General features: G+C 50.6%; 1 protein-coding gene across 1 annotated transcript in view; it reads right to left on the reverse strand.

Annotated features, from left to right (window-relative positions):
* The window catches only part of LOC126540322 (protocadherin-15-like), a 296,148-nt gene that overhangs the window by 30,992 nt on the left and 240,539 nt on the right, over positions 1–24,617 (reverse strand). The window contains exons 5-8 of the mRNA XM_050187115.3: positions 11,160–11,252; positions 6,884–6,991; positions 6,143–6,244; positions 4,406–4,531 (exon numbers count right to left, since the gene is read on the reverse strand). Of these exons, the coding sequence (XP_050043072.1) occupies positions 4,406–4,531; positions 6,143–6,244; positions 6,884–6,991; positions 11,160–11,252 (429 nt within the window). The remainder of the gene's footprint in view (positions 1–4,405; positions 4,532–6,142; positions 6,245–6,883; positions 6,992–11,159; positions 11,253–24,617) is intronic.

Raw genomic sequence — 24,617 nt, forward strand, 5'->3', positions numbered from 1 at the left:
ACCGTGTTTGGGTTTGGACCCCTATACGCCGACGAGGACTGAGCGAGAAGCTCTTGCGTCGCTATTTCGGACCATACAAGATCATCCGACGTATGGGCGCACTGGACTATGAGGTCGTGCCAGACGGCATTTCGCTGTCACAGCGGCGCCGCTCACGGCCTGAAATTGTCCACGTTGTGCGACTCAAGCCGTACCACCAGCGTTGACGAACTTTGGGACTTCGCGTAACTGACCTTCGGACTTGATTGCTTTTCGTTGTTTTGTTACTTATGTTTAATAAGCGTCCTTTTGTGTTTCGCTCTCTTATATTTGTAGCATCGGGACGATGCTTTTTAAGAGGGGGGTATTGACACGTGTACTTATATTCATCGGGCGACCACGTTTCGCCGCCTAACAAATCTTATCGCACAGCGCGGGATGCGCCTGCATGTATCCGAAGTTTCTGGAAAGTTATCGATGCTTCTATCCGCTGTCTGTTGTCGCCGAGCCTTGTCTTATCTGATTTCATCGCGTGACTCGAATGTTGTAGAACTTTGTGGAAGGCATGCGGGGCCCAACGATTAGTCTGGAACATTCGATGACTGCTGTATAAAAGCCGACGCACCTGACCCGCTGATCAGATTTTCGACGATCGCCGACAGTGTTCGCCGCTATCGTTGTGCTATAAGTGTAGCCTGTTTTGTGGGCACAGGTTCGCCCAATAAAATCTAGTTTTGCCTTTCACAGTATTGCTACTGTGTTCTTAACGTCACCACCACGTGACACTCCAGTGCTGCTATAGCATGCATGCGCAGTGCTCAAAATGTGGCCGCTGCCTATACCAATATTTGATAGCATAAAAGCCTGGTGTGCTTTCAACAACGTACTGTGAGCACTTATACTAGTATCTTAGCTTTGATATTACAGGCATTTTACACGGCAAGAGCTGGCATCCGTTGTGGGGTCTTTCTGAGGCATCAATTGACAAGCGTGCTAAATACGCAACAATGCATTCAGTCACGAGCTCCAGACATGTGTACCGCCCGCCGTAAGACTCAGGGTTAATGGCAGCCGTGATATGTGCAGAAAGAAAAGCTTACGTGCAGTAGAAATAAAATGCGCAAGTTCATACACGAGTAAGTTCCAAGGTAACGCAGAGACTGTTGCCTTCGAAGGAGCCGCTACGGCTTCACGAGTACTGCTTTAACATTTCATTACCCTTGTGGGAAACAAACAAGTTTTCGTCTCTCTCACTCGCTAGATTACCACTTCTTTTCCTGTCGAGACACTGGTATCACGTAATTAGAATTATGCAACAAAATTTTAATTAGTGATAAACCTATATAAGCTCAAGTCATGTTACGTAGTAATCGTAGCTTTAAAGTTTTGTACATTTTCCTTCGTTTCACAAATTACAGCTCTACCTTCCTCATCAAGAGTCCAAGGCGCAACTCATACTTTCATTATCTGATGTAGAGTGTGACAGTCAATTAGCCGCGTGCTGGCCACCTTTTTTATTGTTGTTGTTGCTTTTTCTCTCGCCCAAGTGGGATATTTACTGACGGCTTTCAGTGAATAATCAGTGGTACTATTATTATTATTATTATTATTACTAGAAGCCCACAGCCTTCCGTAGGCGTATCAAAGGTCAGCCTGGTTCAAGAGCGCTGAAGCCTGGGCTGACGTCGCCGGCATCCCCGCTCCACCGCCATCGTCACGTCACGGTCGCGTAGCGACGAACGCGCGCGGCATCCGAGAACAAGAGCGTCGTCGCACGCGTGGCGGCGCATGGCCGTCGGGGAGAGCCCTTTGTTCTTCGGATCGCAGACCAGGAGGGGCGTGGCGTTAATGAAAGTTTGCGTTTCGCCCCTCACGCCAAGGCGGCGTACATCAGGAGGGCAGAGCACGCGTCGTGACGGCGGATCCGCTCCTATTTCTTGTCTGTCGAGCAGGCCTTACTTATACTCACGCGACAGAGGGTTCTTGTTTTCTTCTATCTTCTTCCCATTGTTTTTTTTTTCTTCGTCTTCTTTCTATTGTGTTCCCACGGCAGACAACGAACACGCCTGCGATGACGTAGTCGCGGAGGTTATAGTTGCCCAGATATATGCGGACTCGCCCAATTTAGGGTGTTACGAAAAGTTCACGCTCTCGCTGAAACGGCGTATTGCGCCGACCAAGCTGCCGGTTATCTCTTTTCAAGGCTGCCTTATGCACTGTATCCGACGTAATGCGAAGGGGAAGTGCAAGAGCCAAATTCAAACGGGAAAGAAAGCCACGGTGTTCGTTACTTACTCGACCCATGACTGCTCAGAAGCCGGTGCTCTCTGCTTCTTGCTACGCTCATTTTTGATACATAGCTTTTTGCAATGCTAGGAATGTGGATACATGAGACGTTGCGCAATGAAGGGCGCTATAACGTAAAACTATTCCAAACTTTTCGATTCCAATTCTGCAATCATGCCCTCCGCGATTGGTCAAAAGCTTTTGTGGACCACCCCCACTTCGCCTGTCTGTCACGCGACGTCACGAAAACGGCGATAGCTCGCCATTTGATATGACGTGTACACACTGATTATGCATGACTGGACCGAACAAAAGAAAAAAAAAAGGTTATTTCTGATTCGACGCCTTTTCAGCATTAGCTCTCGGCTATTTGTCAAAAGTTTTCGGGCGACACCCACTTCACCTGCCTGTCACGCAACGTCACAAAGCCGCAAAAACTCGCAGCGTCAAAATGACGTGTACGCGTTAAAGATGCAATAATATGCCGAAGAGAACTGAATTTTCCTCTGAATAGCCGCAGGCTGCCCCGTTCCGAAAGGAATAGAAGATGGCTGCCGCCGATCGCTCAGACGCTGGCTAGTCGCACCTGCCGGAGAGCATCGGTTTGTTTGTGTATAATAAATCTCTTTGCGAGGCGGTGTAACGTTTTCGAGCACTTTCGGCACGTTTACGACCTAGTTCTGCCAACTCTTCTTTGCTGAGGGTCCGTTTTAGCGTCAATCTTAAGCTTCCGTTGCATGCCACTGCAAAATCCGACCAGCCACCGCAAGCTAAGCAAAAGAAAGCGGACCAATCTCAGACGCCGGCACCACCTTCTTTATCCGGTTATCGATTTTCAGTGCAGTGGCTCAGCCCCATCGAATCCCTCTTCACTTGAGTGTGCTTCTCGCCTCTTGTGAGCCAATTAGATAAGACAACCAGCTAGTGTAGACAATGTTATTCGTTTGTCAAGCAAACAAAAGTGACCTCCTATGAACGAGTAGATCGTTTGATTGGTCTGTTCAGACAACCCTGCTGGCGACCGCCCGATGCTTGCGTCGGCGGTTACGCAAGTTTGACGTCAGGAGATTGGAATAAAAACATATTGGAATAGTTTTATGTTATAGGGCCCGAATTCTTGTACTACTGCAATGTAACATCCCTACCTCGACGTCGTTGATTCATCGTATACTGTTCTTCGGATTACAGATATGTCTTTCTATATTTGCCACTATGCCCACGAAATTGAAAGAATGGAAGCAATAGAAATTGATGTTCTCACCGGATGTTAATGCGCTGCGATATGCCGCTATAGACGGGAAGCACGCATGTTGTTTATCAATACAGTTGCATGTAACAACAAAGGAACTGTTTTGCGCTCTTTTACGCCATCTCGAGAGATTTCAGCAATATAGTTAGTTGAGGTCCCTAGATAAGTTACAAAGAAGCGCCCACTCTCCCTTTCCTGCTACCATCCTCTAATCATTCACTTACATGCCGCGCCAATAGCGCCCCCTGAAGGTTCCAAACCTCTTAAAACACGTGAAAAAAAAAAAAGCTTTTAGTTTGTATCGTACTACATTAATGATTAATACTCGTTTTAGAAACTGTATTCCACGCAGTAAATTCCCCTTCGTGCGTATGTTGGCGTAAACCTTGATTGGGAACCTTTTCTAGGAAATATAGGCACCACTGCTAACCGGTCGAAATGCCACGTGACCACATTACGCCAATCGCGGGCTATGGCGGGAGGGCGCGGGGATGTGGAGGCTGGCGGCTAGGGTAAAACAATGGCGCCACCTTGAAACTTCTCGTATACGGACCTTAGGCTGTTTTGCACACTAGTCACACTTAGCACAAATGACGAAGCTCTTCACACCCAAAGATCTCGAAAGAGCCCCCCGTTAACGGCACGCACGCTTTTCTGCAGCATTCTGGTCGTATCGCACTCATATGTGACGCACAAGGTGGCGTCTCCTTTCCTTACTGTCAAAATTAAGCGTCTGCTGGTATCGCGGAAATCAAGTAACCGTGTACTCTCACTTCTCTCTTCGTCGCGCTGGGAAAAGTCCAAGAATCATTTCTTTTTTTCGTTCACAGCGCACTGCGTGCAAGCACAGCTTTCGCGAGGCTCGACTTTCAGGATAAGAAGGAGCCTCACCACGCGGATGTTGTCGTGCAGCTGGACGAAGTACCTCTCGGCCAAGAACCTGGGGTTCTGGTCGTCAGCGTCGTGCACCACCACCACCAGGGTTGTGTGCGAGCTCTGCGGGGGGTTGCCCTGGTCCTGCACGAGAGAAAGCGATCGGCATCGGGCCACAGGCGCGCGTCTCGGTATTTATGTTTGGCACACTTTGCCAAATTCATAGCTTTCTGCACTCCGTCGTATGAACAACCTGTTTCTGCAACACACTTGATGCAGAGAGACATACATGGCCGTCCTTAAGGGTAGTAATGAAATGGACCATTAGAAGGGTTCGCGAAAAGAGAATATAAAATCAACATTATTTAAAGGGTAATGTCATGATTAGCAGTAATATGATTTGATCTGAAATGCTGGGTCCTTTGTTTTGTGCTGTAAACCACGGTCAGCGCACATGCACCAATTCTACCTGCAATAGAGCTTACCACTCTGATAGAGGAAATTTCTCACAGCTGCTTAGAGCTCCCAGCAGTAGGTACATAAAGGACTTGGCATGGAGACAGAATTATTCAGGGTCCTCAATCGTTCTTTCCTATAACTGAAGCTCTACCTTTGTAGTACGGCTCCAAAGCCATGAATCCGTCGGAGCCTTGAACGATGCAGATTCATTCATTCATTCATTCATTCATTCATTCATTCATTCATTCATTCATTCATTCATTCATTCATTCATTCATTCATTCATTTATTTTATGCACCAGATAGCACTAGATAGCTATCTGGGCTAAACGCTGTAGAGACAGACAGCTTGACAAAGGTCCAGGTATATCCGTTACAAGGAAGGCACAGCAACCAAGCAAGAAGAAAATGCAAACAGAAGCCTATATATTAATGCAGATGTGCTGCTATCAGAGTAAGCATCAGTAAACAATAATGAAATAAAGTAAGGACCATATGCAGCCGAATCTCAAGAAACAGATACATATATAAGCAACACGCACCAAAAAACTATCACAGCATTTTCACAAAAACCACTCGCAATTGAAGGTTTCGAGATGTACTGTGTTTGTTTGTATTTATTTAATATTGAATGAAGATTATGCTCTAGCATTTGTCATTGATAGTTTGTACTAAAACGTTATATACACCACACGTCCACGCCACGTGTATCTATAAGAGGCCTATGTTCATGTAAGGCAACGGTTCTCTCTAAAAACTGCCTAAAATTTGGGTTGAATATTAAAAAGACGGCACAACAAGGTAGTCATAAATTTTTTATGTTGATTATGCTAAATTTTTGAAAAGCGTTTAGAGCAGATTCATAATACTCAAGGCTGGCAACATAATAACATAATAGCAACATAATAATAATGAAATTATAACTTCTTTTCATTATACGAACTTTTTTGTATGTTTTATTTAGTTGTTATTAGTCAGACTAGGCTACAATAATTAATTCGAGAAACGAACGATACATAACATATTTTATTTTATTTTTTACGTCTGAAGGAAGAAACCTTCCCTTCAAACTGCATCATCTATATCTGCTCTGTCACCTTCTGGCTTCGATTTATTCTTTCCTCCTCATTCTGAAGGAATGTTTGTCAGCCAGCGAGCAAAGAAAGCCTATAGAGATACGCTTACACCGTTCTTTGGCTTCTGTAACCTTCTTTCACGCGCGGGCAGATTCTGTTTCCTATTCGTGTGAGTCTGTGGAGTCCAGCACGAAGAGCAGCATAACGTGCGGTGGCTTACCTGCGCCCTGAGGGTGACGGTAAACTTTGGCAGCGTCTCGTGGTCAAGCTTGTCCTGGAGCACCAGCGAACCCTCCAGCCGGTTCTCGAACGCCAGCAGGTGCTGCGCGTGCAAGTATTGGAAAGCTTGTAAACAGGGCACAATGTCACGAGTACTTCGCCATTCTCGAGTTCTTTGTTCATCGTACTTTGGTGGAAAGGTATGTGTAGAGAAGTCTAAAGCAGTGTCACGGAAATGGCGCCACTGTGGCACGCTTCGTCGTGGCAGTCTGCAAACTTCAAAAGAATGTGCAGCTCAATTATGGTGAAGACGTAATGACAAGGGCAAGTCTTCTTTCTGAAACAAGCAGCCGGCTGGCAGCGCTTGCTTGAAAGTCAGCTCACATTTAGGAGACTCTCGACAATGGTACAGACCCGCTGCAGACAGCACCGCCCGAAAGTGTTGGACAAATTGGAAAAAAATTACGATGTTTAGTCTCCCAAAGCAACTCACGGGCTATATTACAAAGGCAATAGTGGAGAACCTAGTGATTAACCTTGACAACTTTGACAACGCGTGCCAACCTTGACAACACACATATGTACAAACTATATAATGTGCATCAGAAAAATACGTTCAAAACAACATCAATAATAACTGGAAACAAACAAGCGAACGGGAGAGGTTGCGTACACAAATAAACACAAATAATGTCGAAGAAGAGAGAGAACACGGTGAGAGAACAGCAAGCGCGCCATGTACCGAGTGTGGTCCGTCATCGACGTAGTACTCGACCGTGCTGAAGGGACCAGGCTGGTCTTTGTCCACGGCTCGGATGCCTTGCATGACTGTCGTGCCGGGCGCAGTACTCTGCAAAGTGAAAAGAAAGAAGAAAAAAAGTGCAAGGAAACGTCATAGAACAACAGAAAAAAAAAAAACACAGCGCCGTCTCTTGAGCGTCTACGCGCCAAGAGGATGACCCTTCTGGTCTTTTCGTCTGCGTACGGTGCCTGCGTCCTTTCGCTGCACTTCCTGGCTATGCAAGGCATCTCTAGCGAAACGCAAGTACCGCTTCTTCTTCTTGTTCTTCAACGCTTCCTCGCTACCATGAAGGAAAGTGCTCCATTCCCTTTAGCGGTTCGACGCAGAAGAAAGCTCTTTTGTATGTGTCCGAGAAGGGAGAAGAAGGCGATGCGCAGGACGGCTTCCGTGTTTTGTCGGAAAGCACTCGCAGTACACCGTCCTCGTCACGTGACTGCCACCGGGTCGCCTCTTTTTTTTCGGGTGAAAAGCTAGCGCGCGCGCGAGTGGCTGACCTGAACCGCGTGCTTAGCGAAAACGCCACGTATGTACCTCGGCAGCCGAGCGTGGCTCCATTATCCGAAATGGCGAAGAGTGCGAGTCCTATACGCGCGAGCGCCCTCCTCGCTTTCCCCGCAGGTGCGGTCTCGCTCATACGCCGCGACAACTGCCGTCTCGAAAGCAAGCGACCCCTGCGTAGTCTACAATGCAAGCGGAAATTAGAACTTCAGAATTACAGCCTCTAACACTTCTTCTGTTTTCTCTCCCTGTCAACGCAAAGCCCGGTGCGTGGGCCGGTCGCAACGAAAAGGCGCGGAAACATTCGGAAAAGTAGCAGTACCAATTTTACTAAAACTTATTGAGAAGAATTGGCTGAATGCCGTCTAACGTTGTCGATAATGTTGTATGGGTAAGATGTTTACCGACAGCCACGTGCACTTGGGCTTAGCAGGCATGTAAAGCCGCCGTCAGACTTAATACTAACCCAGAAGACACGCCTTTAGCAGTTTCACTTGGATAAACACTGTTTGCAAGGACCAAACGTGAAGTGTTTTGGAAATGATATGCAATAAGGGTAGGAAATTCAAGGCAACCCACCCAGAATTCCCTAGCGCTACCCGCAGTGGAATCAAAAAAGGCACTTTTAGGTGCGCACCGTTCGAACCAGCGCATCTGGGTTTCATTTCGTCTTTATTGAGCTAATTCCGCATTAGTACTGCTCCGCACATAGCTCTCGCTAACTTGGTGCCATCTTTTTCTTCACAAGCTTCATTTTGACGCCTTTTTCGTTGTGCTAAGTGCAGTAGAAGACCTCAAATCGTCAAATTTGACGAGACGAAAGTGGCCAGATACTCACTGACCCTAAGTCAATCGGAAGCCTCCGAAACAGTCTTTGTCATCAGAAATAACAGTATTTACACGGGTGTGCAAGCTTCTTGTAGTGTTGTGAGGCGACCTATAACGAATGGCCGTTTTCGCACCAAGTGACTCGCCTATAGGCAATGCGAGTCGCTTGGTGCGAAAACGGCCATTCGGCCAGAATGGCGCGCAGAGAGTATACTCTGCGCGCCATTCCCGGCGGGGAACCGCTCGCGTGCAGAACGATGCCGCTTCCACAAAAAACCTCCACGTTTCAGCGCCAGCATGGTATACTAATTCGTCAACGGTACACATTTAGCCCTTTTGCGGCTGTGTCGAGCTGTGACGTGTCTACGCTGTGGTAAGATTCAACGAGCGAGTGCTACGAGTGATGAGAATGAACTAAGATTGCGTTTGGCCACACACACCTCAAAGAAGGATGAGACGCCACATTTGTTAATTACCCGCTTCACCACTAAGTGCACCTTCCGGGTGCCAGTTATCCGGGTGCCAGGCTGCACGGGTTGGCAGTAAAATGAAAGGGCTAATCAGCTCGTCAGTGGCACGCCTGGCTCTTAGCATCCTTAGGCAAAATCCAGATGATGCTGCGCAATGCCCACCAAGTCTAGTGCTCTATACAGAACAGCAAAACGTTTTTGCAGCTACGCCCCAGCTAGCAAGGCGCATGAATAGGACGAACACGCACACAACGACGATATAACGAGAGCGGTACATCTGCTCGGAGGACTGTTGATCGAAAACACCTTGCCAGCGGCGCGGGAGATACAACAACCCAGCAGCATTCTATCATGGGGAATTCCCACCATCGCCACTTCCACGACAACCGATTCCCGCACGATTTTATTCGCTCTATCCCAAGGGTGAGCGATTCAATCCATGCATCAGAGCAGCATTGAGGAATAACGCCTGCGATGCCTTGGATTGGGGGCTTTAGAATATTTTCATTTGATAAATGAAATGCTTTCTTTTCTTCTCTTTCTCCATAGCCACGTCCCCCTGATCGTTGGTGCTTTGCATTCTGAGGCGTTGCGCGACGCCAGCGCTAGGCTTCTCTCGATCACACAGCAGCGACGACTATAGCGGGTGCGTGAACCGCGAAGTGATACACATTGCTTTTGGGACTTCTCCCCAACGGTAACTGTTTGTGGTTTCGCTTCGGCCGCTCAAGTGCTCACGGCACGCTGATCCGATCTGCACGCAATACTAAGAGGTATGCATGCGCGGTCAAAGCAGATGGAAACGAAGTTTCCAAAACGTAACGTGCCGTCAACGACTACGTGCCCCATATATATGTAGCGTCACCAGCTCGAAGCGGAAGCGACACGACTATCTCAGAGCGTGCGAAGCTCGCGGAAGGCCTTCTCAAGATCTCGCGCTCCACTGACAGCCGGATCTCGGCACGCAGCACATTTCGTGTAACTCGAGGACACGGCTGAAAGCACGCGCCTCTCCGCGCGACGGTATTTTTTTTTTCTCTCGTTGCCGAGAGAAGTTTCCGCACGCAGTGCGCTCGGCAACGGGCCAAGGAGACAATGCTGGAGACAGGAACAGCCAATAAAGAGTGCCAATCGGCGGCAGCTCGCTGGCAAGGACAAGCAACCCAACTACGGTAAAACAATTACGCACGCGACCACGCCACGTTCGGTGTACGCCTTCCATTGTGCCAGGTGTATACGCCTGCACACCCGTAGCGTTCCTTTCAAGCTGGCCGGCATTGGGGCAGCACGAGCAGGCTGGACAATCACGAAAAAGGTGCGATACGGGCCGCAGCTTTCCTGAGTTCGCATGTCTGTGCCTTGTGATCAATGCGCAGCGCCAACAAAGGGGCGTTACTCAGCGCGCCACCACGCTGCTTGTGGCGTTCTCATGTTCCGCGCATGCGCTTAGGGAAGGCCACGCTTTCGCCAATTTGCGAGCGCGTTCGACGAAACTTCGGCGCTCACTTACGCATGCGGAAAGAGTGCCCCGGCACCAGAATGAGCTCCTGGCTGCTGCGTGGCGCAATAAGCAAATAAATACCTTAACGATGCCAGCTGTGCGCGCGACGCTCGCAGCACCGACGACGTCCACTATGCACAACGGGTGTCTTGTGTTGCCGGTGGCGCATGGGCAGGTACGCCCCGGTGACAGGGCGTTGGTAAGAAATTGTGCAAGCTGGCTGGCTTATCCAGTACGCGCGCGGCCGGCCGTCATAATTTACCCGACGGTTATACAGCCGACAAGAATAACTATGTCCCCCAAGTAGGCCACCCACAAGAGATATGGTGATACGACGCGGGCCAATAAAGCTTAGAGCGAGTTTTCCGTATAGGAAGCAGTGGTTTCGCGTTACTGTAAAGCGCATACCGAGACACAGAAGCTCGGCAATATTCGTAACCGCGCCTTGCTTTCTTTCTTCGATTGCGCCCGAAGCGAAGCTGCCAAATCCGAACACATAGAAGCCATAATAAACCCTGGGCCTCGGAACAAATTTATTCGCCCCCTAGCACAGCCACTGAAATGAATATGATGACAGAAAAAAAAAAAGCTTACTAGAAATATTTTGGTTTATATGCCAGGCCGAAAAGGTCTCTAAGTGTGACAGGGACTTTCTGTCGCGAAGAGGGCGTGCCACGACGGCAGATATTACTGGCCTGAAGATAATATTTGTGATACGACGCAGTCTCATGCAGGATTTAGTATCATTATGAGGATCATTTCTGAGGTTACGCGAGTTCTTGCTCGCAAAATACAAGAAAGGCGTGTGTCGTGCGGACCAAAAGTTGACGGTCCTTATTGCACGACGACCCCTAGTGCCAGTCACGGAAACGGCATTGAAATGGACCATGCACCGGAGAACGCTTGTTATTGTACGTACCTCACTGATGTTGAGGAAGTAAGGAGTGCCTTGGAATTCCGGAGCATTGTCGTTGGCATCCGTCACGATGATTCTGACCGGCACGGTGATGCTCTGCGATTAGAAAGAAGACAGTAACAAGGTTGGTTATGTTACATCTTTTATATACTTATCGAACGTGTCAATCGCGAGAGAAGCCACCAAAATTTTCCATAGCCAACCTATAAGACACTTCATTTTGTTATCGCCGTGACACATGTTCACTTTCAATGGATGTATCGAACGCTATGGCAAATAAGATTATCAAGACGGTTTTATTTTGATCATCAGTGATCATCAAATGCGAGATAGCAGTTTAGTTGCCCCAGCGGCAACTAACCCACTGCTGAGGAACCGCAACTTTCCAGCTTCCCTGACAAGCCGACGAGCACAACGGCGATATACTTCAATGGCTGTCGAATGTACACGTGTGATACGGTCATTAAACGTTTATCAAGACCACATTTTGTTCCCGCAACAATGTAGCTTCCATATCGATAACGAACCGTTAAACATGCTTCGTTTGATTTCAACCAAGAGGTCCTTTCAAACACTCTTCACCGGCGTGTCCTACAGCAATACATTGCGCGCGACATTCTCAAACATCAGCTTCTTCACAGCCTCAAGGGCCTGCAGAATTTATGCTTGCTCATTCCAGGATCTTTCAATAGCGTTGAAGAACCCTGCTCACTCTTGCCATCAGAATACCTTAGCTTTATGTTTTGTGATATCTATCTATCTATCTATCTATCTATCTATCTCTTCAGAAAAGATCGCCAGGGGGCGCCGAGAAGTGCGGACGCGCAAACATCGGCTCCCGTTTCCTCAAATGTTTTCGGTGGTACAGTCCGCGAAAACGCTCGAACATTGTGCATCATTCGACGCAGTTTGTGGCGGGGATCAAGCCGATACCGGATTTATATCGGTAGGTGCTTTTCTCGAACATTTAAACGACCTTGAACTTTTCGCGACGCCGGGCGGTTCTAACCCTAACGGGTTAACGCTGGTGAGGAGTACGGGCTAGGCCTTGGCCTAACTCCGGCTGGTGGGGCATCATGCCCGAAGTCGAGATGGTGGAGGGGGTAGAAATCACCCCCGAAGAAGCAAGGTGCCCCGGCTGGACCACGGCAATGGGCAAGACTAAGAAGGCTAGGCAAGAAACTTCCAAGTCGACGCCGAGCCCGGTAAAGCAGGGAGGCGGCAGGGGCGGCCGCCGCACGGCAGCCCCGCGGAACGCGCTGAAGAAGCTGGCCGCAGCCTCAAGGCTCCCGAGACTGCCACGGGACCATATTCGAGTCATCGTTAGGCCAAGGGGTGGCCTCGACGTGAAGAAGATCAGCACTATTAGGGTGGCACAAGCGCTGGCTATGGCGGCGGCGCTTTCACCCGACGAGGTTGGCGAAGACATCGTCTGCCCAAATAATGTGCAAAACATCTACGTCGTCTCAACACCAGAAGAAAGGAATGCGCGTGCTTACGCGATGGTTCGACAGATCCACCTGCGCGAAGGGGTCTTTGAAGTGGCCGCGTACATGGCCGCCTCGGACAATACATGCAAGGGTGTTGTGAGGGGAGTCGACATCGAGTTCAACGACGCTCAGCTCCGCGCAATGATCGTACACCAGCGGAACCCCACCGCGTTGGAGGTGCGTCGCATCAAGACCACCACCACGGTTATCGTCCTATTCGACGGACTGAGGGTGCCGAACTTTGTCATGTGTGGAGCGGGCATGCTGCCCTGCTCACTATACAGAAGGCAAGTTGATGTGTGCTACGGTTGTGGGGAACTGGGCCACAGGGCCGATGTATGTCCGACCCCGAGTGTGAAGAAGTGCAGGGGATGCGGAGCCGCGTCCCCCACTGAAGACCACCAGTGTGAGGCGAAATGCGGCATATGCGGAGGCCCTCACCCAACAGCTGATCGTAAGTGCGAGCAACGCTTCCAAACGCCGTATGTCGTCAGGCAGAGACGCCGAAGGCGCCGGCGTAAGAAAACTGGCGACGCCAAGAAGGGCGCCAACGCGGCACGTGAGGTGAGCCAGGCACTGACGTCAGCGCTACGGAAGAGGAGTTCTTCGAGGGGGCGTTCCCGCTCGCGCAGTCTTTCCCGCTCTAGAACGCGCTCCCGCTCACGTGGGCGCTCCGTGCAACGAGGGCGCTCTCAATCTAGGGGCCGCTCCAAGTCCAAGGTGCGCATCGCAGGAGGTCCCACCTGGGCCGACAAAGTGAAACAGACAAATCAGACGGGCCGGACGCAACACGCCGCCGCACAGGAGAGCGAGCGGGCGCACGATCCCAGGATCGCGCAGTTGATGAGCGAAAACGCCAGTCTCAAGGAGGAAATTCAGAGAATGAAGGCCGATTTTGAGGCCTTCCGAAACGCCAGCGCCGTCCAAGCGGCCGCGGCAAGACAAACGTCTACGGAAGAAGGGGCCACAGCAAGGGCGGTCAAGCGCAGAGCCACTTCCTCCCAGGGTACGGTTGAGGATGTGAGCATGGCGGAGGCTGCCATGCAGAGGTCCTTGGACCGCATGCAAAAATCCTTTGCCGAGCTGGTACAGAGTAACCAGACCCTTCTACTCAGAGTGCAACTGCTTGAGAACGAGCTTGCCAAGCGATGTGACCTACACTACGGCGAAGCCGCCAGGCCGGAGGCGGTGTCCAGTGAAATGCTACAGGACAGTCAGCAGTCGTGGGCTGACGAGCAAGATGGCACCCCAGCCCACCTCCGGTCCAACATGCCCAACCATGGCCAGACCGGATAGTAAACTCATCGTGTGGCAGTGGAACTGCGCCAGCTTCCGGAGGCGCAGGCCTCAACTGGTGCAGTTCATCAAGGCCCGGGAGCCGCAAGAGAGGCCCCACGTCATTTTGCTACAGGAAACAGGAATGGAAACTATTTCCCTCCAGGGATACCGAGCTGTCTCCTCGTTAGCGGAGAACGGGCTCGGCATCGCTATACTTATTGCAAAGAAGTGCGCCTTCCAGGAGCACGATCTCCGTCTTGGCAACACCAAACTGGAAGCGTTGCTTGTCGAGATCATACCCAACAGTTGGCTGAAGAACAGCGTCTACGTTACCAATGTGTACTGCTCTCCTAGGGACAACCGGCAGACCTTCTACAGCCTAACAACCAAGGCATCGTCCAAGGCGAGGGAGACGCCGCTTGTTATGGCTGGAGATTTCAACGCGCCGCACGAAGCCTGGGGCTATGTGAGAAGCATTCCCAAAGGCTGCAGACTCCTGCAGGCAGCGACTGACAGCTCCCTGGAACTGATAACCGACCCCCATTACCCCACGCGCATGGGAAACTCGGTCTCGAGAGACACCACCCCTGACCTGGCCTTCGTCAAGAACGCGCCGGGAGCGGAGTGGCACAACTTACAAGAGAACCTGGGCAGTGACCACTACATCGTGGAAATCTCCCTACCGGTCAGCGCGGCCCCGCAGAGGGCTTTCGAAATAGTCGACTGGGACGCCTTCCGAAAGAGAAGGAAGGACGACCACGAGAAATACGAGTCGTTTGCGGACCTCGTAGCACAGCTCAAGAAGGACGTAGCTGCGGTCACCAGGACCGTTGAAACGGACCTCAAGGTCGACCGCATGGACGCTCGATTGGCGCACCTGCTCGAAGCCAAGAATTCCCTCACGGCTAGATGGAAGACGCAGAAGCTGAATCGCAACCTTCGGAGGAGGATCGCGGCCCTCAACCGCGATATCGAATCGCACTGCAAAGAGCTCGGCCAGCAGCAATGGAACGAAGTTTGCGCGTCGGTCGACGGCCAGATGCGTGCGGGAGGCAAGTGGAACCTCCTCAAGCAGTTATTGGACGACACGCAGTCCAAGAGAAACCACACTCTCGCCATCGATAGGCTGGTCCACAAGCTGAATAGCGAAGGCGCATCTAAGAACGAAGTGATGGACGAAGTCGCACGTCGCTACCTCCCCATCGGACAGTCCGGACCAGAAGATTACCCGGCCTATGGCGGCAAGGTGGACGAGGAGCTCGACTCCCCCTTCTCCGTCTCGGAGGTCAGAGCGGCCCTTCAAGGCCTCAACGGAAGATCGGCGCCCGGGCCGGATGGAATCTCGAACAGACTCCTTCGAAATCTGGACGACGGCTCGATCGAACTGCTCACTAAAGAAATCAACGATGTCTGGGAGGCTGGCATCGTACCGGATGCCTGGAAGGAAGCCACGGTGATCCTAATTCCGAAGCCGGGCAAGACACCAGCCATAGACAGTCTGCGACCCATTTCGCTCACGTCTTGCGTGGGCAAGGTGGCGGAGCATGTCATCCACAACAGAATATCGAGACATGTCGAGGAACGACACCTCCTCCCGCCGAATATGGTCGGCTTCAGACCCTCGCTGTCCACTCAAGAGGTCATGCTGCTGATCAAGAGGCAGATAGTCGACGTGGTCACGAGAGATGTCCGAGGCATCTTGGCGCTGGACATCGCCAAGGCCTTCGACACGGTCAAACACAAGCACCTCCTTGACTCTGTGACGAGCCTGAACCTTGGCGAACGCTTTCACGCGTACGTGAGCTCTTTCCTAAGAGATCGCAAGGCCACGATCAAGCTGGGCCGGAACAAGTCGGACGGATACGCGCTGGGAGCCTGCGGCACGCCGCAGGGTGCGGTGTTATCTCCACTGCTCTTCAACATCGCCATGAGAGACCTATCAGTCCGACTCGACCGAATCGGGGCCGCCAATCTCAATCACGCTCTCTACGCGGACGACATCACCGTCTGGTGCGGCGGTGGGTCGGACGCAGCGGTGGAGCGGGCCCTGCAAGAGGCCTTGCACGTCACGGAAGAATTCCTCGAGGGCACGGGACTGGTCCTCTCGCCGACCAAGTCGGAACTCTTGCTGTATCGGCCCGACAGAAAAGGCCGTAAGTTCGACACGACGCTGGACCAAGTACCGATCGAACTCAGAACGAAGACGGGTCAGCGCATCCAGAGGGTGGATTCTCTCAGGGTGCTGGGACTGGTCCTCAATGCAAAGGGCAGCAACGCGCAAACGATCGCGCGCCTGAGCACGAAGACGGAGAACATGCTCAGACTCGTTTCGCGAGTGACGAGCAGGAAGGGGGGCATCAGCGAAGCCAACCTCCTAAGAATCTACCACGCCTTCCTCATGAGCCATATCAACTACGTGGCTTCTGCGCTAAGCTGGTCGCGGTCGGAGGAGAACAAGATCGACGCACTCATGAGGAAGAGCATTAAACGAGTCCTCGGCATCCCCATGACGACCAGCACGGAGAAGTTGATGCAACTCGGGGTCCACAACACCCTGAGCGAAGTCGTCGAAGCGCAGAAAACGGCACAGATCGTTCGCCTCTCTACCACCAAGGCCGGCCGCCGAATACTCGAGATGGCGGGTCTGGCAGCCATGGCCGAGGAGTCGTTCGCCGTCCCGCTTTGCCAGAGTGAAAGGGAAACCTTTCGAGTCTCCCCCTTCCCGAGGAATGTCCATCCACAACACAACGATGCCCGGCGCGCAGCCAGAGCCCGAGCACTCATCAAGACTGCCCTGCAAACCCCAGAGCTCGCGTCCTTTGTCGACGCGGCGCGGTATGCCGGATCAAACTCGTACGTGGCCACGGTGGTTGACCCCCAGGGCAAGATCCTGAATGCGGCGTCTATACAACGCTCGACGGCGTCCGTCGCAGAGCAAGTCGCAGTGGCGCTGGCTCTGTGCGAACCCGGGCGCACGCATATCTTCACGGACTCCAGGTCGGCGGCGATGGCCTTTCTCGCCGGCTCTGTCTCGGCCGAGGCTGCGGCAGTGCTGAGGACCCGCAAGACAGGCACGGCCCGTCATGTCATCACTTGGTTCCCGGCTCACATGGGCCGGAACGTCTCCCCCGGCTCCATCAACCCGAATGAGCTGGCCCACGACCAGGCGCGAGGTCTCATCAACCGCGCCGGTCCGAGGGGCCCGGCTTCGCAGGGGATCGACCGAACCACGGACCCGCTGTTAACTTTCCACGAGATAACTGCTCACTACCAGCTGGGACGCAGGCAGTTTCCGGCTCCTCACCCGAAGCTAGGCAGACCCCAGGCCTCGGTGCTGAGAATGCTGCAGACGGGCTCCTTTCCGTCTCGCTCAAGGCTGAGCCACTACACTCCGGGTGTGGATCCCCGCTGCCCAGACTGCGGCGAGGCACGATCCACTTTGAACCACATGCTGTGGGACTGTTCTGTGTTGCGCCACTCGCCTTTCAACAGGCAAGAAGATTGGGATGAAGCCGTCAAGAGCGACAACCTTCAAGTCCAACTTCGGGCTGTCCAAAGGGCCTGCGCCAGGGCTGAAGATCACGGTCTTCCGCCCCCGGCGCGGGTGCGGCCCGCGACTACGACAACGTAGTCCCTTAGGACCAATTAAAGTTTCTTGTCTGTCTGTCTGTATCTATCTATCTATCTATCTATCTATCTATCTATCTATCTATCTATCTATCTATCTATCTATCTATCTATCTATCTATCTATCTATCTATCTATCTATCTATCTATCTATCTATCTATCTATCTATCTATCTATCTATCTATCTATCTATCTATCTATCTATCTATCTATCTATCTATCTATCTATCTATCTATCTATCTATCTATCTATCTATCTATCTATCTATCTATCTATCTATCTATCTATCTATCTAATCTCCCCTTTTTGCTTTAGAGTTGTGTGCATTCGCAGGCTTACTTGCATGGTCCTAGCAAAACTCCCGAGCGGGGCTGCTCCCACGCTTTGGAGATCATGAAAATACACCAGGGACAGCACTCTGTGCAGTGCACGCGGCGTTGCTCAGAGCGAGAGAGAGGCGATGAAAGAAAAGCAGCTCGGTTGGGTACGCTGAGGCCTGTTGGCTACCCCGCGTTGTTGTTAATTGAGATGCAGAGCAGCGGTGCATATAGCCCAGAAACACATGTTACATGAATACTACATTTGTTTTGCTTTTTCCTTCTTTCCTCAGCAACGTCCACCTGGTGTAGCATCTGCCTTATCAGTCGGCAAGCCATTCCCATACAGTATTGGCCGCTGGTACAGGAAGGCAGGGCCACCTGACACGGCTTCGATACAGTGTTACAACTTCCGCGCGACAACAGGTTTCTTTCCCGACGGAGCGTCGAAAACGTTTGGCCGTTGAGGCCGCACGCGATCTTCTCCGGTAACAATGGACGCCTGCAGCTGCCGACAGTTGCGCCAGTGCCCACAACTCTTGGTCTCGCTTTCTTCTTTCTCCTTCAGGTTCTTGTGTTCTTTGCCGCTAAGTTTTTCATTCCTCATTTTATGAAATGGAACGGAAAGACTGTGTAATGAAGTTGATTGAAGGCGCTCTGACCTACAACTACCTTCGAAAAGCACCGTCCGGATCACCGTGCCAGCGGTCGATGCCTTCTGTAAACAACACTTTGGCGTTACCTGAAGAAAGGAAGAGTCCATTATTTGATTTCTTAGAGAAAATGGTATAGAATATATAAGGCACAGCCGCCAGACTAGGTGTTTGCCCTGGCAGTAACAGCGGTCGACAGGTCAGACGGTTAATATAACGATGTTCCGATCCGGTTCTCCGAGGTGCAAATCCGGTGTTCGCTATAACCATTTATTTCTTCTTCTTTGTTTTTTTGTAATGTGTCACGTAACGGTCTACCCTCGACTCGCCAAACGACACACACAACCGTAATTTGGGCAGTGTCCCTTCAAAAGCTATTCTGTAACAAAGGTTCATAATGACACCCAGAAAGCAAAATAAAAAAGAGACACAGAAAGTACACAAGCAGCTTGTCCCCCATTGGCGTTCTCGCCGTGGCTGCGTTTCTTAGCCGTCGGCGTTCGATGCCTTTCAGAGAGATGCCCTTCATCGGGCGAGGCGCAACCGGCAGTCGTCGTTTCCGCGGTCCTCTCAACGGAACGGGACGCACGCGATGCGAAGTGTCCTGAACAGCGTGAGAGAGAAGCGAGCGCCTCAGGGATGGAGGGGGTCGAATCCGAGGACGGTCAGCGGAGACTGCGCCCGGTCGTGACGTTCTCAGGGACCCCTGTCGTCGTCGCAGCGGTCGCCGTGCTTTCGCGGGGAAAGAAAGAAGGCGGAATATCGTCCGACGATCGGTATCGCCTGTCGGCGGGCTACCGAAACACGGGACAAAAGCTGTCGCAACGCCTGCCTGTTTCGTTGCTGGATGACGACGGAAGTGACTGAGTAAGAATGCCCCCCGTCAGTTGGTGGTGTTTCTTCCCACCTGAGCCTTGATCTCGCAGTATGTGACTAAATATGCAGTAGAAAAATGAAAGATACGGAATTTCGCATTTTTGCTGCATTATCATTATTTTCGTTTGACTTCTGCCATACTTGTTTTCCTTTTCTCTCTCTCTCTCTCTCTCTCTCTCTCTGTTTTTTTTTTTTTTTGTCCTATGCTTCGCCACTGCGCCTGACACGGAGGGCTCCTGCCAAGGGAAGCGAAGCGACCCGTTCTGTAGCCCAGGGGGAGAGGCGTCTGTTAAAACCGCCAAGGAGGAGGACCGTCAAGACAAGTGTGGGGCCCGTCAGAATAGTGTGTACACTATTATGACGGCCCCCCCCTCGCCGTAGTGAGTGCCGAAAATTAAAGCTTGGTTGACTGTAGCCCCGGTCTCTTTCTTGGCGGCCACGGTCGCGTTCGGGAACTGATGCAACTTTGGCGTTCGGTCTCCGCACAGTATTTACTGCATCTTTATTGCACTCTCATCAGTGGAAACGCAAAGACTCTCGTCACTCTCATTCACGTGTAAGCGCGAAGAGATTTTTCTTTCTTCTTTTCTTTTGCTGCCCGTGTGATAACGTGAAAAAGAAGTGCCAGTAGCAATCAAAAGCTAGAATGAGAAGTACAAAGAAAAGGTTGATCCACACGTCGTTTCTTTAACGGTTCATATCACACACGCTGCTCAGCATTCGCTATGAACCCCCCCCCCCCCCCCCCCATTATTCACCAGTGTTTGCTTCGTCTAGGCTATAACGCAACCTACAGAGCTGCTAGGCCGTCTAACTAGGCCAAATAAGCATCATGATCTCTCTTGCGAAGGCTGCGTTGCTCCTATACAACCATAACCATTGTTGGAGCAGTGCACAGACGCCACGTATTTACTGAAACCCCGCACGTAAACCGGTATAAAAAACAGTGCATTGTGCCGAGAATCCGCTCTTAAAACTCGTTACTGGTTCTGAGACAGGACTCGGTCACGCAGACGTCGTGCTCAAGTACAAACCTCAGACAACGAGTAAACACCAGTCCACAACGTTTGCGCAGGTCGTAAACGGTGTCCTGAGCTGCGGAATATAGAGTACGCCCTGCAATGGCGCTCGTTAATAGGCGCCGGTCTCTGAAGAATGATCCCCTCGCAGTATGTGTTTACAGTCACGCTGTTGCTGCACTTATCTTGCGGAGAATTCGGGTAGACTGCGCCGCATTCCATACTATAGGGTCGTCACGCTTCCGTGCACGGCAACGAACATGACGCTTGGCACGAAAAATATCTGCAGTCAACGACCGATTCTCCGGACGCCCGATTTTTCGGACGCCTTCGCGGCACCGCCACGGTACCTCGCATAGTCAATGTACAAGAACGTCTGAAATTTCGAACGCAAACACCCTTCGCCATCCGATTTTCCGGACGTTTTGTCATGGCCGCAGGTCCGAAATGGCTTTGATCGAAGGCACCACCACCGCCACATTGATCATCTCGTCGCCTCGAACAGGCGATCTTGCACGCAGATCCGCTGGCAGCCGTAGCCACCACCGCGACAACGCCAGGCCTAGCTCCTTCGACGTTCGCTACCAAGCCTCTTGCTGTTCGGCGCCGTGTTTTTCATTAAAACAATTGGCAACTGTTACCAATGACGCCGACTCCACCTATGTAATCCTCACCAATGGCTTCGAAGCTCGGAAAGCACGGCGCAATGCACAGCGCCGATTCCCGAAAGTCAGCTCTGCCTCAAGAGAGACATGTTACGCGGTGAAGAATACGTGAAGTATTGCCGTGAAGCGCGCCAAGAAGGGGAAGAGGCAATTGTCGCGGGACACAGTATGTATTCCTTAACTATACACGCGTGTACCCGCCGTCTCCTCTTACAGTACGAGCACCGACACGCCTAATAAGTGGCCGGCCTAGAGAGCTATTTCGGACGTTCCTGTGGCGAATTGAGCCCTTGTGGGGCAGTAAAAGGCATGCATTTGTATTTTTCGGATTGTCCGATCTTTCGGACATTTCCGCGGCCCCTAGGGAGTCTGAAAAATCGGACGTCGACTGTACTTGGCTCTGTAGACATCCGCTCCTTAATGCGGTTCTTTCTTGCGTTCTGTCGAGGCATTCGGGGAGCGTTTCGAGTTCGTGGAGCGTAAGCTTGTTAACCTGGGTATGATAAATTTGGAAGACACTGTGTTTAGGGGCAGTTAAATTCACGCTGAATACACTTATGCTCTTTAGATTTCCCACGGACTGCACTGAACTTGTTTTATCACTATGGCTTTATCCTTTGCTAAGTATTTCTCTTTTTATCGGACGTGGTGGCAGAGGGGTAGCAGATGCATATGCGAGGCATGAGCATCTCCTTGCATACAGTTTTCTTTTAAATGTCTTAGCAGCAGTGCTCTTGGCTAGTACTCGAGAACTCTCGCAGTGAATGGCTTGCCTTCTGCCGTCAAATACAGCTGACGTGCTTGCGACAGATTCCCACGCTTAAGCGTTATATTTTTCGACAAACACAAAGTGCACGGAAACTAAATAACGTGTTTTGAGTAAAAAACACACGAACCACTAATAGCGGAATGTCCTACCGGAATGCGTCCACAGACTGAAACAATATATATCAACAAGCGGCAAAACAAAGGCAAAAAAATTGCAGTCCGTGATGCATCGCAAAAGTAAAAAAAAAAATGAAGCGGGATAGTCTCACTATGCCTCAATCTTCATAAACAGCCTGTGGACCTAAACATTGCACTTTTTCCATAATTTTTTCTATACGTTCTCCAAAGCAACTGATTGGAAGTGTTTGGCTCTCAGACTGAGGAGATGTTTCGCGTACCCCAGCAGGGCGTTACCAACATACGTTTCTCGTAGCATTAGATAATTTTTATTAGTTCGCGGCTAGGATAGCGGAGTCCTATTGAACGTATTGGTCGGTTGGAAAACCAGTAAACGTACAAGCAAAAATATAAGACGCAAGCAGTCATCTTTTCAGTTGTGTTGGTCTCCGGGTGCTCGAGCTATGTCCTTCCAACCAGAGCGGGAAATGAACGGTTGTCCATAAAAGAAGACTTACCGCGGCCCATCGTCTCGCGCGATGATATTAAATTACGTCTCCTCGCTATAAGTATACAGTCCATAGCAGAAAACGTCTCTCGTATCTCGGTCATCGTGCGGCTTTGCTGTTGTCACTGCCTATTTCGAAAGACCTGCTCGTAATCTTTAAATTGCTATTCTTATAGACGCCGGTACCGCGCCCATGCATTCGAGCTGTCCACTTCCTCCCAATGGCAGGTTAGGGATGCGCTGTCGCTGTCAACGAGGCCAAGGCACGTGGTCTCGCTTGGAGTGATGGCAAACTTATCACCGTTGTACAGAACATTCCTGGACGCCTTCCCCATTCGAGGCAGTGTAACAGTTCGTTGCATCTGGTCCACCGTGTACGTATCGTAAACGTAAGTTAGCGCGAGATTGGGATCGCGAAGAGAGAGAGAGAGAGGAAAGGGGAAAGGCAGGGAGGTTAACCAGAGAAAAAGATCCGGTTTGCTACCCTACGCTGGGGAGAGAGGGGAAGGGGAGGTAAAGTGGTAACAAAGAAAACCTAAAGTTTGTCCCAGTCCGGTGTATGCTACGCAGCATGCACCTTGGGCACCGGATGAAGCAATAACCTTTTTAACCTTATCTTTCGCACTCTAAAAAAAAGTGTTGCGTCTCCGTCATACTAGAGTTCCGCGCATGCGCAGTACACTTCCTTTCCCTCTTTCCGCTCCCACTTGCCTTCCCACTTCGGGTGATGATAGCTATTACACCCCCTAAATAAACGTCTTCTATGTTCGAGCTATCTGTGCCTCGTAACTGTTCGGACCGCGTGCCTGCCTATGCTACAAAAAGTTTGCACCCTTTGGCGGCTCGCCACCGAACGCAACGCAGGCGCGTGTATAAGCAACACCTTGGGACAACACCGCGCTTGCAAATGCCAGCAGGCCGAATGACGGCATCGGTGAGCCCACAACCGAATAAAAGCCGTCAGCGAACAGAACGAACCCGCGATCTGCCAGCGCAACAACAGACAAAGACGAAAAAAAGAAAGGAACATATTCCAGCTCGCCCAGTCAGTGTTGATACTTGAAAAAAAAAAAAAATGAGTGTTTGTACATTGGCGGCCTACAGGGCGTGTTCCTTTCTTTTTTTTTTTTCAGCAGCACCACATTTTTTTAAAGATTGCCTATGGCAGACAGCCCAATTCTAACCTTTGATCTAAATTACTCGATGAGGCGGTCATTACTTGTACGAGAAATCAAGATGTTCAATTGAATAATTAACCGAATTATGCGAATTCACGTTGAATTAATTACTTTACGCCACATATTTCTAGCTACGAATTGTAGCCGCTGAGTTCACACGGCATATCCACTTGGAAAGAATTTTGACGACAGCCCAAGTTTCGAGATATTAATTTTCAGGTTGTCCGTCGAAGTGCATTGCCGTTCCAGTCACTTTTTTTAAGAAACCGCTGTTTTATGCATTGAAGCACAAAAGTGACCAGAACACCTATGCATTTCGATGGGCAGTTTGAAGAATAATATTTCGGAACTGGTGCTGTCCACAGAATTCATTCCAAGTGGATACGCCGTGCGAACTCAGCGGCTATAATTCGTAGCTTGTAATATGTGGCGTAAAGTAATTAATTCGATGTGAATTAGCCCAATTATGTTAATTATTCAAGTGAACATATTGATTTCTCGTACAAGTGACGGCCACTTCATCAAGTAATTTAAATGAAAGGTTATATAGAATTGTGCTATCTACCATAGGCAATCTTTAAAAAATTTAATGCGGCAGGAAAAAATAAAAGGAAGAATCCTGTATATGCGATCGCTGTTTTTCGAAACCCGCGGCAGTAGCCCAGTGGCTGTGGCGTTGCGCTGCTGAGCTCGAGGTCGCGGGTTCGATCCCCTCAGTGGTAGCCGCATTTCGATGGAAGCTAGATGCCGAAAAACGCTCGAGCACTTATAGATTTAGGTTCACGTTGAAGAACCCCCAGGTGATGAATACTAATTCAGGGTCCTCCAGGGCGGCATCTGCCTCATATTGAGATGGAGCTAGGTTTTGGCACGTAAGACAAAATGATTTAATTTTAGTACATGTTAAGTCTGACTACGATGTTTGCTATCTGGGGCGCGCCCTGTACCGATTGCGTACGGTTT

The sequence above is a fragment of the Dermacentor andersoni genome, chromosome 2 (genome assembly GCF_023375885.2).
Source record: "Dermacentor andersoni chromosome 2, qqDerAnde1_hic_scaffold, whole genome shotgun sequence".
Taxonomy (NCBI): domain Eukaryota; kingdom Metazoa; phylum Arthropoda; class Arachnida; order Ixodida; family Ixodidae; genus Dermacentor; species Dermacentor andersoni.